The sequence below is a fragment of the Stenella coeruleoalba genome (assembly GCF_951394435.1).
Source record: "Stenella coeruleoalba genome assembly, chromosome: 10".
NCBI lineage: Eukaryota > Metazoa > Chordata > Mammalia > Artiodactyla > Delphinidae > Stenella > Stenella coeruleoalba.
In genome coordinates, this window is record NC_137156.1 from 72,899,772 (window position 1) to 72,920,327 (window position 20,556).

Genomic DNA, 20,556 nt, shown 5'->3' on the forward strand with positions numbered 1-20,556 from the left:
ATTGATAACCATGATTATACCTAAGAAGGTAAGTGGGACCGTGGATGGTTAAGGGGCAGTCAGCTCTATCTCTGTTGTCTGATTTTTTTTAATTATGCAAATATATATGCAGTGTTGCTTATGTAATTAAAAATAATTTCTTTTTCTTTTAAAAATACTCACTTTATAACTTACGATAAAGTATTCAAAAGTAAATTACAGGGCTTCCCCGGTGGCACAGTGGTTAAGAATCCTCCTGCCAATGCAGGGGACATAGGTTCGAGTCCTGGTCCGGGAAGATCCCACATGCTGCGGAACAACTAGGCCCATGCACCGCAACTACTGAGCCTGCACTCTAGAGCCCACGAGCCACAACTACTGAGCCTACGTGCCACAACTACTGAAGCCAGCGTGCCTAGAGCCTGTGCTCTGCAACAAGAGAAGCCACCGCAATGAGAAGCCTGCGCACCGCAACCAAGGGTAGCCCCTGCTCACCGCAACTAGAAAAAGTCTGAGTACAGCGATGAAGACCCAACGTAGCAAAAAAAAAAAAATAATTAAATAAATTTTTTTAAAAAGTAAATTACAGACATCATGACAATCTAAATACTTCAGTATTCATCTTTTAAAAATAAGAACATTTTTCTACCCTAAAATTATTTTCCAACAGCAGAAAAAGCACAAAAGATCTTCTACTAAACTATTGGGGTGATTTAAGTCATCTACTTCAAAAAGCCAAGCTGGTCTCAAAGGAAAATATAAACACCAAGTATAGAGAATTGATTTAACAGTTATTGCAAGGTCTTCCTAAAAACATTATCATCATTATCACCATCCCTTGCTTTTATATAGTGTTTTACATTCCCTCTTTTAACACACTAACAACCTCGTATATAACAGGTCAAATCGATTATATTTTTTAAAAATTTTAGACATTTGAATTACTAAAGTAATACAATACAAAGCTTATCGTAACAGATTGAGTATCTTAAACAGGGATTCTTAATCTAAAATCTTCCAGAGTCCATGGATTCAATTCAGTGAGCTTGGATGGAAAAAAACACATCTTCAGTTTTACTAACAAGCAAAATGTAGCATTTCCTTCCAAGCATGAGTGGAGACCACAAATCACAGAAGCATTAGCAGACCTGTGACTTTGTCACCATGGAAATCACTATGTTTTCAAATCACAGTGTGGATGGCGTGGGTATTTCAAAATATCATTTACTCTTATCTCATGGAAGGTATATTAGTTATTAGATTTGTTGTCAGATCGATCTTGTTACTTAATGCATTAATTAAGAAGCACACATGCAACTCTTACCACAAATTTGTTTTTAAATATTTTGATAACTGTATTTCAGTACAACTGGGTTTTGTTCTAATCTTACGTATTTTAATTTAAGCACATATAAATAGTCTCGAGGGTGGGAAGGTTCATAGGTTTCACAACATGCGAAAGTTTAAGAACCCCTGGAACTCAACCACCCCTTCCTATAATCCCATTCTCCCAACGTAACCACTATCCACAATGTACTGTATGTTCTTCCATGCTTATTCTTTCATAGGGACAAATATATATATAAATCTAGAGGCATAATTTATATAGTAATGCGCTCTGTAATTGTGTTTTACACTTATATTTTGTAATATATTTACAAGTCTCTATATAATTTGGTCATTCATGCTGTTTCCAGCTATTGGCTATTATTTTAAAATGCTGTAATAAAACTCCTCATATACATCTCTTTATATCCTGGTGTTTTTTTTTTAATTTCATAATCAGTTCTATGTATGGGACACTGGTACCAACAATAAACACCCTCAAATTTAACCATAAAATCAATTTTGTATTATGAAATCAACAGCAACAATAGCTAGTATGTTTTGTGCTTACCCAGGGGCCAGGTACTAAGTGCTTTACATGAATTAACTCATTTTAATCCTTACAACTCCAAGGCAAGGCACTGCTACGACTTCAGTTTATAGGTGTGGAAATTGAGGTACAGACTGATGTGTAGTCTCTAAGCTCCAAAGTTTTTAATTCTGATAACAAATTCAAACAAATAGGTATTCTCAGAACGCAGGAACCCTCAATAATCATGGGCCCCATCGGGGTCACTGAAGGGGAGCAATAAACGATGATGGACACTTTGTTACATCATTAACTTCTGAGAGTGTGTTCTGAAGCTCCTTGGAATTTTTTTGTCACTGTGCTTTTCAAGAGGTGGATCAAAGAGAAAAGACCACAGTGAGTACACAGCGAAATGATTACAGTCCACAACCTTATCAATTAGGCCAAAGGCATGATAAAATGTGCCTGTGTCAACAATAAGCACATCTGCCATCAGAGACTTGGGTTGGGACTCAACACAGGGTCTCCACTACCTTAGGCCCAAATAATTTCGTAGGCAGCAAGGGCAGATCATAAATCCCAAATAGAAAAAATGCCATCAGGTTAAACACAGGTATGCGCTACTGACAACCTAGTCTCAGGGGCAGGCCTGGTCTCCTCGGCGATAAGAGCATTATTAAAATCTCCCACATAATTCATCAAGACCTCACGCTGCCCAGGGCAAGGCTAATCTCCCCAGTTAGCAAGTTCCAGGACAGACCAAGAGAAACAAAACCACAGAAATGGTATCTTTTTTAATTATCTGGACTCTGCTGAGCAGAGATAATATAATCCTGCTGCTGTTCCATGTCTAGTGTAACATATCCTAGCAATGTAATGTCATTTAGCTTCATCGAGACAGGAAAGCTTCCCCCTCTATCAGTATATCAACTCTTGCGCTTTGAGCGTCCATATAACAGGGTAAGTAACTGGAAAGCACAGGCAAGGCCTGGGCTCTGCCAGGGGCAACAGAAGGGGCTCCTCCTAAAGAGGGGGTGTAAGCAAATGTCCCATATAAAGTTACACTTAGCAAGGGACCAGCAATACAGTTGCAAGAGTGATGTGGGAGAGAAAACTGAAAACAATCCCCCATTCTGAGTTTCCGTACAAGACACTCAGCTGCTCTGAACTGCATTTCCACCTTTCACTGCCAGAAGGGGTATAAACCTGTTCACAGGTTTAAAAAAGATTAATTCCTTTTTAGCCAGGAATTTTATATTTTATCCTGATAAAAGATCACACAAAGATATTCTTGGATGCCCAACAGTGTTATTTATAATAGTGAAAAATTGTAACTTATTTAAATATCCACGGAAGGACTGGTTAAATAAATCTGATGCATCCATTTGACAAAGTATGGTTATTTAAAATAATGTTCTTGAAGAATATTTCAGGATGTGGTGACGCGATCTCAATACAGTAAATGGAAAATACAGGAATAAATTAATATGTGTTATGATATCAATTTCTTAAAATTGTGTGCTTATATAAACTTTAAAAGTCGGTTGAAAATATATGTGTCATTTAGGGATACATGTACGTAGCAAGTTTATAGACAGGGAAGGTAACAATAAACATTAAACTCAGCAGAGAAAGGGGTTTACAAGGGCCTGTGGCGTTGTTGTTAAGGGCATATTTCTTGGTAGCTACATGGAATTTTACATTATCCTTTATACCATTTTGTATGTCTGCAATATTTCATAATGAAAAAGTTTTAAGTGAGTGTGTGTATAATGTCAGGAAGGTGATACATCAAAATGTAGCCAACTACTTTTGAGGTGAGAGTATCAGTGAATTCTATTGTTCACATTTTCCAAATTTTCTACAGAGAACACATATTCCTTTTTATCTTTTACGTTGTCTCTTCACGGGAAACTATTTTTACTCCCACACCAAAACTCATATGTTTTTTGATAAAGGATGCTTGGTGCTAAGCAGTGCCCTGCGTCAGGGGCACACCTGGCTCCTCTGCCAAGGGCCTTTCTTGAGGGAACATGAAACCCAGCTCTTCCCTCAGGCATCTCTCACTCACTAGAATTTAAACTGGAAAAGTGCTGTGGGGGAAGCGATGTCCCTGAAACCATCCCACTCATATCCTCTGATGTGAGAGGAGATTTGTAGGCGGCTGCTGGGAGCACTCTCCACTCAGCAAGTTGTTTTCAAAAGTACTCAAAAATATAGTTTGCTTTTTTTTTTTTCCCCCTGGAATAGTTTGCGTTCTATCCTGCCAGGAAGCTGGGGGCTCAGCCAGCGGATTGGATAAAGTGGTGGGAAAAAATAGACACCAATTATATTGTCAACTAGTGTGGACTCTGCAGCCGCAATTCATTTTTCGCCAAGTGCTGGAGGTGGAGGGTGGGATAATAATTCTGTGGAGATACGTCACCATGCCTTAAGACCCTTCCAATTTCCTTTTTAAGAGGAACTCCTAACGTGGGGTCTTGGCTGGGCTCCCTGGGGCCCATGACGTCACACATCAATCCTGTAAAATTTTCTGGAGCCCAGTGCTATCACCAGATTCTCAAAAGAGTCCATAACACCCCCCACCCCAAACAATTGAGGATCCCTGTTCTGTAAAGATAAGCTCTTTCCTTAGCTAACCCACTCCTGTTTGGTCTCTAAGCCCAAGTTCAATAGGAGGTTGCAGAGGAGTTTAGAAGGAAAACTCCCTTCCAGGTACCTATCAGAATTGTCATCTGACGCTTTAAAATAAAGCAAGATGTTAATGGGAATGTTTGGTGTTATCATCACTCAGACACCTACATATGCTTTTTAATCAAAGGGGGAAAGTTTCTGTGCTAACATTTCCCAACTTTATGTCACAGATATAGTTCTTTAAGGGGGGTATGTGTGTTGAATTCCACATACACATTAGGAAGGCTCACTGGTTTTTTGGTTTTTGTTTTGTTGTTGTTAAAATTCATCAACCAATAAGTATTTACCAAGAGCTCACTGTGCAGCATGGGGCTAGGACTCAATGGAAACCTGACCATGATCCCCCAAAGACCCCTGTCCCCCATCTAGCAACTTCTTGTTCAAAGCACACATATGGTGAACATCTTTCCACTTATTAAGTGGAATCAAAATTGAGCGTTACTAATATTACTTTCCCAAACCCTCACATCCTCCAGTATGAGTCATCCATTGGAACCCACCTTTTTTTCAGATACTTTCCACTATACATAGAAACAGGCTCAAAACAACTCTTCATTAATGCTGCTGGTTAGTTAAGGGACCGTGACTACCGAATATCACCATTTAAAAGCACCTTTAGGGAGACTACAAAGCCATTTATCTATTAGAGAAGTTAATTTATTGGACTCAGATATTTATTTAGACATTGTAGCCTTTATGGCTACAATCTTCTCGTGAGTGGTTCCACCCACTACTTCATTCAATTCAAGTCATCTCTACTGAGTGCCTGTTAGGTGCAAGGCACTGAAAATTAGTGACATTCCCTCCATGGCTACATTTGGATATGTCACACATCCTGTCATCTTCATACAGCTTGGACTGTCAGTAAAACTGCAAAACACCATTTTTCATGTCCTCCAACAACTTCTAGGATTCTTCTAAGTTTTATAATGATTATAATACTATGTGACAATATTTGGAGGAAACTCTGCCCCAGTTCTGGAATCTATTTGCCAAGATTCAGGAAAAATGTCATGCAAATCAGAAAGGAGTTTGGCCATAGCTGACTCCTTGAGCACAAAGGCAGACTTCTTTTCCATAAAAGTGTCTTAACTGTGACAAAACATGATATGAGATGGTTAGAGAGACAGAGGGAGAGAGAGAGAGAGAAGGACAGAGAGAGGGAGAGAAAAAGAGAGAGAGAAATACCTTCTGCAGCTGCATAAGGAGAAAAGACATCAAATTATTCATTACATGAGCTTAGATGACTTTGACGAGAAGGCAAGGTCATGGATGCCAATCAGCACAAAAACCATATCACAACAAGTGGTTGCAAATAATCCTTTCATATAAGAGAGTTTAGTGGTTCTTTGAATAAAGCTTCTAGAGACATGTTTCCCTGAAAAATAAACATAGTTGAGGAAAAGTGTATAATAGGCATGATCTTAGAAATGACCTAGATTAAGATCTTATTAAATCACTACACCTCCCTGGGTTTCTAGTTCTTCATTTTCAAAGTGAGGGGATTGGACAACATGATGGCTAAGGGCTCTATATATTCTGAACATCAATGATTCTAATAATTGCCACAAAATTGAAAACATTCAAACACCAAAAAGTTGTTGCCAATAAGGGAAGTTCCAAAGACTTCACTTGTCAACAATAAAACATTCAGTGAGTAAAGTAAAACCCAGAAGACCATCATCTTTTTTGTCCTGTTACCATGGCAACCTAATAACTGGTCCAACTCCATCAACCTGATGGTCTAAACACTGGAACAAACACCATATGGTAAAATAAAGATGTGCAAGTACATTAATGCTAGTTCAGGCTCACTCCATGATGGCTGTTTGCATCACAGAAAACTCTGCCACAATTAAAAATAACTAAGAGAGCACTGTTATATTGGTAAATAAATGTCATCAGATGAGACCCCAATAATCTGCGTTCAATGAAGTTTCAAATTTTCACAATGGTTTTAGAAGACTTGATCTCAAATCTATCTTTTTAACAGATGAGGCCCAGAGAGAGAAAGTGACTTCCAAGGTTACATCATTAGTTACAGGCACAGCCAGGACAACGACCCAGTTTTTAATTCTTAGCATAGAAGCCTCATCTCACAACAATGACTTTTGTGGCCTCTGTAGAGGAGAAAGACCAGGGCCTAATGTTAGATGGATACACTGTGCACAATGATTAAACTTCAAGGGAGTGTGAAAGATGAATAGACATGGGGAGCCTAGGGAGGGTTCCCCCAGCCCCTGGATGATGGGAGCATCAGAAGCTCAGGTAGGCTTCTCAATCGTGTCAGTAGGGAGACAAGGAGGCCATGCAAAGAAAGCTACTAAAATTAAGCATCCAAGGATGTGGGCCTGAAAAATCCAAGAAAGCTTTTAACCTCAATCATCACTAGCACACAACTACCAGGTCACTTAAACATCTCTTGCAAACTTCTGCTTTTAAAGGAAAACACAATGAGGTTAACATTTGGTGGGTGCCTAGTATGTACCAGGCAATGTGCTTGGTAGTCTCACTTTTATTGTTTTGTTTGATCCTCTCAACAATCCTGTTAGGTTAAGTCTTCTCCAGATGAGGAAACAGAGGTGAGGATAGGGGTCACACAATTGTTAAGTATAGAATCTTGATTCAAACTAAGAGCTGTTGACTCCAAAGCCACTCCCTCAGCCATATTGCCAGAGACTTCTTCTGGCCTTTGAGCCACCAGATGCCTGAATTGGGCCAACCTGCCAACTTCCCCCAAAGGGGACAAACATCTGGTCCATCTTCTGGACCAAGCCTCTAACATGGCACAGCAGCATTTATCTAGATTCTACACAGATGTACTGACTTCATAATTCATTTTATGAGAGAAAAGACACAGGCAATAAACAGCTTGGCTTTGAAGTTTAAGTTGGCAACACAGCTTTCTCCAGTAAAATGAAATGTTTTTTTAAAGAGAGTTTCCTCCCAGGTTGCAACTTCCACAGTTGGATCCTGCAAGCCCACTTAAAGCACACAGCATATTAACAAATACATTCAGAGATGAAAAGTATTCTCATGGCAGGGACACAGGAAGGACTGTACTTACACTTATATCAAGACTGCAAAGGCTAATGGCATCTTCATCCTGGGCGCTCTGCTTCCGTTTTCGCTGTGAAACAAACGATAAAACAAAGTTCAAATGTAAACAAGGATTATGGCTTTAAGGAAAGAAAAAAATGCCATCAAATAGCACGTTATCCTTATCATTTCTACCATGTTATGCAAAGCCTTTAACCAAGCTATGTAAATGAATAGTCCTAAAAAAGCCTAAGAAATTACGGGAAACTATTAAGCTCTAGGATAATTGGTTTGCATTATTGTTCTTATTCATGCTGCTACAGTTTGTTTCTCTTTAAATTTCTGGTTTTTTTCTAAATGTCTCTGTATATCAAGGCTTAGAAATTTTGACATAAAGTTCATATTTTTTTAACTTGGAAGAAGAGATTAGACTGGAAAGAAAATCTAATTCACTTAAAGATATTCCATTTTTAGAGCTGCTTTGTACTTGGGTAATTTAAATTTGTTCTAATCGTCCAGGGTGCTGATGTAGCACGGAACCAGAATGCTGGAAAGAACCTTAGACATCTTCTCCAACCTTCCTATGTTCTAGCCATAAACACCAAGATTCAGAAAAGTCATTATTTGAACTGAAGAAAATTATATTTGAAATGAACTTATGACCAAGGAAGTCAATGAGGTTGGGTATGGAAAATACATTATCCTCTTTATAAAAAGAAAAGAAACTCCATCCATAGACACAATAAAGCTCTTCAAAGATACATTCACCTCTCTTCTATATCCCCAGCTTAATCAATCAGGCAAGTATTTCTCGAGTCCCTAAATTTGTGACTTGCTAAAGCTACCAAAGGACCAGAATTACTGGTATGAGGTTACAGTGGAATCCAGAGATATCTGGAGTCTTCAACCCCCAAAGAAGTCCACCATCTCCTCCTCTTCCTCCTCTATCAGATGATGAGTGTGAACACAGGCAGAGACTGGAAAGCAACCAGAGCTGTCCTTGTCTGTCTCACTAGAATTGTTCTATTATTTCTTCACATCAACAAAAATTTGTTGAGCATCTGTTATGTGCTAAGTCCTGTGTTTGCTCCCAGGAATGCCAAGATCAGCAACTTCCACAGTTAAGGAACTCACATTCATGTAGGCGACACAGACTCTGATGTGATTATAATGCAGTAAGATCCAGTTATCCTAGGGAAAGTCACTTCACTTGTCTGAGTCACCCTTTCTCAACTCTAAGGTGGAAGTGATAACATTAGCTTTTATTCTCTAAGGGGGAGGAGTAAATACAGTAATGCGTTTTAGAACTTAGCAGAGTGCCTGGTACATAGTAGGTGCTCAGAATGTGTGTTGGAGGACTCTGGAAGCACAGTGAGGGAGTAATTAGCTTGGTCTTAGTGGGATCTGGGGATATCTTCTTAGAGGAGAGGACATTTGAATAGGTCTGAAGGATGAATAAGAGTTTGTCAGACACAGATGTGGAGGAGATTGGGGCCTCTTTTTCTGTCATTAGCTACATAGACATTTAAAATCCCAAAGGTGAACATGGTTCTATCCAGAGTATGGAATGCTAGATCCTATATATTATTCCACTTGAGCAGTGTAACAGTTTAGAGATCCAATGCCAGGAGCCAAGATCCTCAATCAGCCATTCTGAGACAGTGTCCAAGAATCTTCATTAACAAGTTCACCATGTGATTTTTAGGGAGTCAAATACTCTGCTCAGGGGCTCTGGGAGGAGAAGATGCTGAGAGCCGCTTGCCATTTTTGAGGATGCTTCGTGTTTGTGTAGGGACATGACCCATACTGACTCATAATCCAGTTACAATTAAAAGCAGCACTGTGCTGTCTCTGAAGCCAAGTCACTGGCTTATATTTATATGGTGACTTTTGGAGGCATGTATGGCAAGGGATAGTTCCCATTCTATGGATAAATAAACTGAGGTCAGAAGAGATAAGCAATCTGTTCCAAGTTACGTGGCTACAGTGTAACACTCTGAATCCAGGATTCTAATTCCTAGGGCAAAACCCTTTACACACACACACACACACACACACACACACACACACACACACACACACACACACACACACACACACACACACACACACCATTTAAAGCATGCTTGGCAAATAGGTTACAACTCATTGGACATCCGGAAATGTCTGGTAGCATATATGCCTAGAGTGCTGTACTGAGAAGGATTCCACAGCATAGCGAATGAGAGAAGGCTGCCATCAATTAGTAACATGTGCTGGGGTACAAAAGTGGGGAACAGCTGCGTTGGTGACCTGCCGTCTGGGATAACCTGTACTTTTCCTAAGTCTGGCTTCTCTTGCCTTGAGAAGCTCCAGAATTATACCTGGAATCTTGGAAAATTCCATGAGAGGGCAGAGGCTCTGGGATGTTACCTGTAAAGTGGAAATAACGCCCACCAGGTCCGGCTGTCCTGAGGATCATAGATGATGTGTATATGGCACCTGGAATGAGGGCTGGCACATAGTAGGGGCACAATAAATGGTGCCTCCCATTACATAGTACCCAAACTGTAAGCTATAAAGATGAAAACCGCTACCTGGTATTGTCAGATTATGGAATTTTATGATGCTACAATTCCATTTCGAGTGCTCAATGATTTTGCCAACATGACATGTTAATAGTAGCCTGTTACCCCAAGAGGCCCACGCTGGTGAAGGAAAGGGGACACTAAGAGAGGCTCTTTCCCTCACGGGCACTCAGCTCTCTTGAGACCAACTCAATACATCACCCAGGGCTTGAGTGCAGCCTCCTAAGCACTAACCCCAGATGTTTCCAGGCACTCCAAGTGTCAAACCCAGGAGACAAAAGTCCTCGAGTGGCCTTTGAAATTAAACCACAGCCAGTTAATCTGGGATAGAATGATCTCCTTAAGAAACCCACATATTTTGTAAAATATAATCTGCATGGATTATCAAAGTGGATTTTCTTTTCAATTCCCATTACATCGGGTGGTGCTGATCGTGGCCAGCAACACAGAAGGAGCCTGAAGTTTAAACTTTGGGCCCAGGCAAACATTTCACAGTGTCACTTAGTTTTTGCTCATTCGCTCTATGTTTACCGAGCACCTCTGATGTGCAGGGCCCTGCTCTGGGTCCCGGGATCCAGCAGTGAACAAGCCAGGCATGCTCCCTGCCCTCTAATTGGGAATAAAAAGAAAACAAAATAATTACAGGTTGTGATCTCTGCTGTGAATGAGTCAGATAATATGCTGAGACAGAGACTAGCAGGGGAGACCCGCTTTACAGAGATACTTTAATTTTTTGTTTTCTGGTTTTTGGTTGACCTTCTAATGAGATGTAAGCACATGAAGGCAGGATACAGTCTGTCATGATCACATTCCCAGAACCCAGTACAGTACCTGGCACCTAGCCAACTCCCCCAGAAGAGTATTTCTTGATTTTTGTTGTTGTTGATGTTGATGCCCTTGGCCCTGCTCCCTCTTTTAATTAATTAATTAATTAATTTATTTTTGGTGGTACGCAGGTCTCTCACTGCTGTGGCCTCTCCCGTGGCAGAGCACAGGCTCCGGATGCGCAGGCTCAACGGCCATGGCTCACGGGCCCAGCCACTCCGCGGCATGTGGGATCTTCCCGGACCGGGGCACGAACCCGTGTCCCCTGCACCGGCAGGCGGACTCTCAACCACTGAGCCACCAGGGGAGCCCCCTGCTCCCTTTGAGAAGCTTGTCTTCCTTACCAATTACCCAACTTCAGGGAGGGGGGCACAGGGAGAAGGAATGGAGGAAACCAAACAGGCACCCACTCTGCCAGCCCAGCACAGCCCTTCCTCTGTACATCAGAAGCCATGGACAGATGACCTGGGGGAGTTCCTAGACAGGAAGGACACTGTGTGTGAAACACCTGCATTTACATACTTGGTTTCATGGGTTCTCAGGCTATTTGAAGACCCACAGACCCACCATGTTATTCTTGTCAAATTTACTGAAGTGAATGCACAGTCCACTTCCCTTTCAACCATGAAAAACAAAGCGCCTTGGGTGAGCTCAGTGACTGTGCTGTAGTCTGGGCTCTCTGATTTGGGCACATAACTTTAAACCCCAGTGCCCAGTGCTGAGCAGTAGGTCAATGAATAATTTCTGAATGAGTGACTAAAAAAAGAATAAATAAAGGAGGCCAGTGTTCTTGAGGTGACACCCTCCCCTTCCGCTAACCACCTGGCTGCCAAAATTAAATCAAAACCTCAAAAGCGAAGATCACTGAAGGCTGAAATTCTTCAACCTCAAATTTCCTTGGAGACTCAAAACATACAAGTTCAAGCTACGATTTTTGCTTTTCAAATAAGAGAGTTTTTCCTTACCAGCAGGGGAATTTATTTTCCTTAAAATATATAGACACGTTAAAAAAAAATTACAGCTGTTCAGACATTGGTCCAAGTGGGATACTGTGATTTCCACTCCTCCTATGAGAAGGAATGTCTGTTCAAGGGTGAGGCACACCCATGACTAGCCAGCATCCATGCACTGCCCTGAACAACAAACAGCATTAGCACTCAGCCTCTGTGCTTTAGGAGCAAGGAATCCAGGATTGATAATACCTCGACTGAAATGAAACAGCCTGCTGAACCAAACCATAAATGAACTTAACGGGCACCTGAACCCTTTGTCTAAACACCTATCTGAGGCAGGGAGGAAAGGCAGTTACAGAGGGACTGTATGGGAACAAAGGGTGCGAGTGTACCATCTGATTCCTTAGCCCCCTGGGTTTAATATTTGATGGAGACACTTTCTAGAAGTGCTTAGGTGCTGGAAAAACCTTCTCATGCTTCTTGGATCAAAAAACAACCAGGAGGCTCTTTGTTAATTTGCAACAGGGCAAAGTCTTCTGTGTATGTGGATATGAGTTCTGATGGAGATACAGGTATCTCTGGATGGATGAGGTGGACTCTGTCTGAGACTCATTACTGGTGACACCATGCACTTTCACGATGCATCATTGTTCTCCAGGCCACTCTATGACTATATCCTTTTAGGCTTGCCTACCTCCTGATAGCGCAAGGCAGACATCTAAATCTCATCAGTGGGACTTCCCTGGTGGCACAGTGGTTAAGAATCCACCTGCCAATGCAGGGGACATGGGTCCGATCCCTGGTCCGGGAAGATCCCACATGCCGTGAGGCAACTAAGCCCGCACACCACAAGTATTGAGCCTGTGCTCTAGAGCCCATGAGCCACAACTACTGAAGCCCGTGCTCCACAAAAAGAGAAGCCACCACAATGAGAAGCCCACGCACCGCAACAAAGAGCAGCCCTAGCCCACTGCAACTAGAGAAAGCCCGTGAGCAGCAATGAAGACCCTATGCAGACAAAAATAAAAAATTAAATTTAAAAATAAATAAATCTCATTAGTAAATGGTCCGGGAACAATTACTTTTTCTGTGGTTCTGGGTAAGGTTCTCTGCAAAGAGAACTGACCCTACCTGTCCTCAGCTGATGGATTTGCAGAAGAGCTGGCCCTGGGTCCAAACCTATCCTTATTCCTACTAGGCTCAGGTTCCATTCCCTCTAGACCTAGATCTCGGGATCCTTTGAGTTTGTTTTGTTTTGTTTTGTTTTGCTTTTTTGCGGTACGCGGGCCTCTCACTGTTGTGGTCTCTCCCGTTGCGGAGCATAGGCTCCGGATGCGCAGGCTCAGCGGCCATGGCTTACGGGCCCAGCTGCTGCGTGGCACGCAGGATCCTCCCGGACCGGGGCACGAACCGGTGTCCCCTGCATCGGCAGGCGGACCCTCAACCACTGCGCCACCAGGGAAGCCCTCCTTTGAGGTTTTGAGTCTTAGAATCAAAGGTGAATTACCTTCCAATATACAGGTGGAGGGAAGTGGATGCTGGAACTGGGTGTCTGCTATGAGTCAAGCACTGTGCTCACTGTTTAAAGGACTGTTCCTTTTTAGCTTCTCCTTAGCCCAGCCTAAGTAAGCATGGTGGTGTTCATTTGTACAGAGAAGAACACTGAAGCCTAGGAAGGCTTTAGTGACTTGCTCACGGTCACAAAATCAGTAAATGCTGGAGAGCGAAGTTTTCTCTACGCCAGCCTGGTTCCTGGTTCCCTGGTATCCCACTGATCCTCCTGCCATCCAGTGCTATTTCTTTTTTAATATTGTTTTAAAACAAAGTGTGTTTTACTTAAATTAATACAATAAATAGTATAAAATAAATTTAAATATTTATTTAAAACAATGTGTGTCTTACAACAATATAAAAAGGCTCACAAGGCAGTTACTACATACCTCAAAGAAATAAAGAGCTTAAACAAGACAGATCTGAGCTCAGAATCCAGCTCGATCATTTCTCCTTGGTGTGACCTTGGGCAAGTTGCTCTCTATCCCTTCATTCACTCACAAATATTTATCTAGGATCTACTACGTGCCAGGCAGGTTCCAGGTGTGTGAGATATGTAAGTGTCTATAAAATATTTCTGTAAACTTTGATTTCTTCATCATAGGGTTATTTGAAGGATTAAAGCAGAAAAAATATTTAGAACAGGGCCGGGCATATGGCAAGAGATTAAAAAATGATAATTATTATTGCTACCGTGGTTATTACCATAATTACTATTACTACTATTGTCACTGCTGCTTTGTAGTTACGTTGAGAGGCAGGCAGGGGCGGGGGTGGTATTAGAGATGGGGGATCCTGCAGGATGATGGATAAGAGACTTGGGATGCAGCCTGACCCTCCTCTAGCTACCCACATCACACAGGGTTATAAATGGATGCTCTCTGGATACCTTCAGTCACGTTTGCAGTGTGTTGTTCCCACTTCTGAAACAAAGACAGGGCAAGTGCAAGGCCTGACTTAATTTTAAATGGCTGAGATTGAATTGATTAGTGTCGGAACAGCCCTGTGATTTAATCACAGGGCTTTTCTATTTAATAACCAAGTGACCAGAGCAGCAAAAATGCACTGATGGAGAGAGTGCAGCTCCTGACTTGACAGCAAATGGCCCCTGATTAGTCATTTGTAATTATTAAATTCAAACCAGATCTCAAACCTTTCTGATTTATCTCTGCTGGCAAACAGCTTTGGTGGTTTCAGAGGCTTTGATGAGGGCTTTCATCTGCGCCTTCTTTAGGGAGACATTAGCAAAAGGATTTTGTGTTCTTGTACTTGCCCTTAGCTGGAACTTGACTCACTAAACTCATGCTCGAGCAGGGACAGGATCCACATTTCATCTCTCCTCTGTCTCAGCTTCAGGGCTGAGTAAGAGAACTGAGAGGGACCCCCTGCTCCATTTTTAATACCTTAGGTTTTTTTTGTTTTGTTTTGTTTTTTTGCGGTACGTGGGCCTCTCACTGTTGCGGCCTCTCCCGCTGCGGAGCACAAGCTCCAGACGCACAGGCTCAGCGGCCATGGCTCACGGACCCAGCCGCTCCGCGGCACGTGGGATCTTCGCGGACCAGGGCACGAACCCGTGTCCCCTGCATTGGCAGGCGGACTCTCAACCACTGCACCACCAGGGAAGCCCAATACCTTAGTTTTAAAATATCCTCCCTTTTCCAGCATCCAGGAACCATGATCCTTTTTTCTAGACTCTTCAATGTGCTTACGGGGTAGAAAACCTGGAAATCATGGTGTTCTCTGAGCTGCTGGTAAATAAATCTTAACTAACATAATATGCAATTTTGTGCTCAGATGCCATTAACTGTGGTTTAAAGATGCTAGCTGGGCTCTAAGGTTATATTTTTGGGTTCACGTCCTCATCATGCCACTTATTTGTTATAGAAACTTAAGCACATCACTTCGCCTCTCTGAACCTCAGTTTCCTTGTCTATATAATAACTAAGGTTATTGTGAGAGTTAAATAGATCACAATGCCTGGCACACAGTAACATCTCAGTATTAGCTATCACTACTAGTAGCAGCAATAACAGCAGTAACAGCAAGTGAGAGCAGGGAAAAGAACATGGAGAAAATTCCTCTAATGTATAAAAGTGTACCCATTAACTTGATTTTGGCAGATCAGGAAAAGCCCCAATGATTGCTTTTCGCCACAGAACACCTGGCCTTTAGCTTGTTGGGAAGCAGAGGTGAGGTCACCTTGGCCAAGGAAAGGTCTCTGTCTCCCATGGGAAGGAAAAGATGCTCAACCAGGCAGGTCAGAGGCCGGGGAGACCCAGCCAGCCTGCCAGTGCCACCACCAGCCCTGAAATCAACGGCAGCCAGATTCACTCTCATCCCACAAACATTTACAAACCACTTTTCCCTCTAAGACACTCAAGGCCAGGGGAGCAGTAGAGAAGACAGAAAACTTGTCTGTCCAGGGCAGAGCACTGGCAAGTAGATTTTCCAGAATGACTGCTCCAGAAAAACTCCATTATGGACACTCATCTAAAGTGGGAAAGGGGGCTCATCTTCACAAAGGTTTTCAACAATGGAATTTGACAAGAAGCACAAAATCTAATTAAAACAGAGCACTTTTTTTCTAAGCCTTCTAATAATTACTATTATTTTACATTGTTTTCTTCCAATCTCAGGCACACTGAACTGGATTAATCACAATCCTTGGTTCATAACACACTATTATCACTGGAGCTTCCCTGGCCCTCCTTTATTTGCTAATTCACTTATTTTTACCAGCATAATGAACTCTTATTTATTAAAATTATTCCCATACAGAACTGTCTGAGGCCCTTATCAGCAAAAATATTACCCATATAGTTTAGGGAATGTCCAAATAATTGCTTAATTTCTAAGGAATTACTCCATGTAACCAAACAACTTAGATGGTCCAACTGTACAATTCAGATTCAAATGTGTTTACTGCCCATGATAATATGGGGAACCTGATTTTACAAGGAGAGTTCTTAGTTCTTCACTCATGTTTGGCTGGGTTCCTGCCTTTTCCTATCTAGAGAGACCCCGGTGCTGGTAATGCCTTAGCAGCCACAGCACCCCATGCATTCCTGAGCAGCACCCCAAATACTAGCAGGCAGGCATTCATCCACAGGAAGAGAAAGGCTTCCCTTCGGCCACTGGTCTCTGGATCATCTACTCCTGGGGGCAACTTGCCACACGAAGCAGAGATGGAACATGCTGGAGAAATGGACTGCACCTGCTAAGCCACTCTGTAAATCCTGACAACTGATCAGAACATTCCTTTAAATAAAAAAAAGATTCCCTGGTAGAACTATTTGGTGTTGTCTAACCAGACTAGAACTCACAACCTGAGTTGCTAAAGCTTAGTTTCTTTATGGCATATTCTGGCCGCTTGAAGTAGTCCCTTCCTTCCCTCCCTCCTTCCCCTCGCTGGGTTTAAAACAACGATCTATTAGGAATCCACTGTATGCTGAGTGCTTTCCGTATATTATACCTAATGCTTACAGCTTGGACAAAGAAGTTATTACACACGAGGAAACTGAGGCTTAAAGAGTTTAAATGACTTCATTAAAACTGCTCTGTGAGTGGGTGAACAAAGCCAGGATTTGATATCATATCCAGCTAATTGTGTAGCTGATACTGCTGGCCCACGTCGCCTGAGCAGTCACCATTCCCTGGCATGCTTTGGCTTTCCACAGGCCGGAAATGCTTGGGCGTTAGTGTCACCAGGAGCAGCCCTCAACCCATGATGAACTGGAGCTGGTAGGGAAACACCCCAGCTTCCTAAAGCTTGAGGGGACAACTCAGAGGTACAGTCTCTCAGCCTTGACTATGCATTGGAATCACCAGGGGAGTTTAAAATGCTCCGGGGTCCTGACTCCTGCTATCCAGGGATTCTGAACAACAGGAGTTCCGGAAGCTCCCCAGGTGAGTCTATTGCGCAGCAAAGTTTGAGAATCGCTGCCACACAGTCTCCTAGAAGTCCTCAGCAGGATTGAGCCCCAGTTGCCCACAGAGCTGACCTGTTCATGATCACATGCTGTAGCGGCTTCCTTCCCTTCCCTGTTTCTTCTCTTGCCCACTCCCTCACCAGTGCTTCTGGGGATCACCTCCCAAATAAACTACTCGCACTTGTATCTGGGTCTGCTTCTGGGGCACTGAACCTAAGACAAGCTGAACGTGGCTCTGTGCTTCTAAAACTAGCAGTGTACCAGAAGACAGGTAAAGCCACAGAATAAAAATGGTCCATCAACTTGACTTTGTGGGAAGCCATGCAAGCCATTATTTGTATATTTTAAGAAGAATGTAATGTCAATTTACATGGGTGTTTAAAGATAAGGCTGGGAAGAAATTTAAAATTGAACGACCTTCACATTGACTGTCCCTTGTGAAAGACACAGAAAGGGCTGAGTTGGCTTCCTCTCTGATCAGAGGTTGGGAAGAGTCCAGGAGCCAGAGGGAGTCACAGCTTCTACTTCTCCAGGCTTCGCTTCACAGTCTATCCACACACTCCTCCAGCAGAAAGGAGTCTCAACAAGACTAATAGGAGGCTTTTGTCATTTGGTTACTAATCAGAGACCAAATGCTTTAAGCACAAGCCCTCAGGGCTAACAAGAGCAGACAATGTTACTTTTTTGCATCTCTATTCACCAGGTGACCGTTCATCCTTGCATGGAGAGATTAGACCTGCAGACTTTAAATTAAGGTGAGAAACAACAACTTAAATAGGGATTTAATTAGAGTTTTAAGATGGAAGGTTGGTTTGATTTTTTTTTGATCTCCTTGGCTGGGTGGGAACATCGGTACTGCTGGAGACTTGTATCAAGAGCCTTAGAGGTGTCAAGGCAGAACGTCATCATCATTTAACCTGTCCCTAGATACTGCAGGCAGAAGGATTAGGCTATATAACCACAGAAAACTTTCTGGAAGATACTCTGACAATATCTATCAGTAAAATAGTTGGTAGGAATAACGGTGGGATATACTTTCACCAAGATCCACACACAAGGATGTTTACTGTAGCACTGTTTATAAGTAGTAAATACTGGAAACAAAATGTCACCAAAAGAAACTGGCTAAACAAAACTATGGTCCATCCATATAATATGAAATACTATACAATTAGAAAGAATAGTGTAGAGCTACACAATGTATGGAAGGTCCTCCAGGATATATTGAGTAATAGTAATAATAATAATAATAAAATTGTATGCACAGCACGTTTCCTACTGTGTCAAATTCTTAAAATTAGAAGAGGAAAATACATACATATCTATATCTATCTATTTACATATATATACATACATCCCGATTGTATGAATCAAATTTCTTTCTGTAAGGAAGCACATGTAGTGTTCATTGGAGACAGAGTCTGGGGTAGGAGGAAGGAGACTATCACTTTTTTTTTTTTTTTTTTTTTTTTTTTTGCGGTACGCGGGCCTCTCACTGGTGTGGCCTCTCCCGTTGTGGAGCACAGGCTCCGGACGCGCAGGCTCAGCGGCCATGGCTCACGGGCCCAGCCGCTCCACAGCATGTGGGATCCTCCCAGACCGGGGCACGAACTCTTGTCCCCTGCATCAGCAAGCGGACTCCCAACCACTGTGCCACCAGGGAAGCCCACTATCACTTTTCATTTGGTGCTATCATATACTTATATACCCTAAGCATGTGTACATACACACACACACACACACACACACACACACACACACACACACACACACACCCATTATAGGCTATCTAGGTACTGGGACAACTGCCCAGTGTGCCCAGAAGGCACACCTAAAGTTTTTTAAAATAGATGCATAAAGGTAGATTGGAATTGGAGGCATCAGAATGAATTCATGGTTATACATACACACATATTCGTGCAATGACACCCTAGTAGCAATGAACACACCAAGTGCCCAGATCTTGGTTTCAAAGTACCAGTCTCCACTAAAAGGACCCAGAGCTCTTTGGAGAAGAGGCTGATTTTAGGGCTGGGGTAGGGAAAATACAAGATGAGCCTGAAACATGTTGATGTATCAAAAGTAATGAAGTACTCTAAGAATGATGGATGAGGCACCAACTTATAGGGCTCTCACTAGCCAAAACAGAGATCCATGACCCCATAATATAAATAAATATAATATATATGATTTAAATAAATGAATAAATAAATGGTGCAGGGACACCTCTTCTGTATGGAACACTAATAAACATAGAAGGGATGATGGAGTTAAAAAATCATCGATGGATGCTAAACTAGTGGGTTAACATTTCATGAGGGATAGGACTCTTCCACAGTTTCAATTTCCTTGTAATTTAAAAAGGGAAAAATTGTAACTTTACAACAGAGAAATTTAGAAAATGCCGCCTGAACTAAGTAACCAAAGCTAATGTCACCAACACTGGTACAAACTGATACCGTGTATCCTCTGATGTGATACACAGAGAAAGACACCATATCACTTCTGTCATATTCCTGTGAAAAATGCACAGCTTAAAAAAAGTATTCTTCCATCACTCCAGATATTTTTTTAAAATGCATAATCCAAAGACAGTCATGGAGAAACATCTAATAAACCCACATTGAGGGAAACTGTACAACCTAACTGGTTTCTACTCTTCAAAACTGTCAAAATCAAGAAACACCAAAAAGGCCTGGGGAACTGTTCCAGATTAAAGGAGACAAAAGAATATGTGACAATAAATGCAATGCATGACCCTGAATTGGACTCTAGACCAGGAATAACAACAGCTATAAAATACATTATTGTGACAGTTGACAAACTTTAAAAATGAATGGTGGAGGCTTCCCTCATGGTGCAGTGGTTAAGAATCCGCCTGCCAATACAGGGGACACGGGTTCGTGCCCTGGTCCGGGAAGATTCCACATGCCGCAGAGCAACTAAGCCTGTGTGCCACAACTACTGAGCCTGCGCTCTAGAGCCCGCAAGCCACAACTACTGAGCCCAAGCACCACAACTACTGAAGCCTGCGTGCCTAGAGCCTGTGTTCCACAACAAGAGAAGCCATCTCAATGAGAAGCCCACGCACTGCAACAAAGAGTAACCCCTGCTTGCCGTAACTAGAGAAAGCCCACATGCAGCAACGAAGACCCAACACAGCC

The 20,556-nt window shown here is 42.2% G+C and overlaps 1 protein-coding gene across 4 annotated transcripts in view; it reads right to left on the minus strand.

Moving 5' to 3' along the window:
• ARHGEF3 (Rho guanine nucleotide exchange factor 3) overlaps nt 1-20,556 on the minus strand; it is a 311,235-nt gene that overhangs the window by 134,298 nt on the left and 156,381 nt on the right. For all 4 annotated transcript variants that reach the window (XM_079932995.1, XM_079932994.1, XM_079932996.1 and 1 more), the window contains one exon: nt 7,596-7,658. In XM_079932995.1, the coding sequence (XP_079789121.1) occupies nt 7,596-7,658 (63 nt within the window). The remainder of the gene's footprint in view (nt 1-7,595; nt 7,659-20,556) is intronic.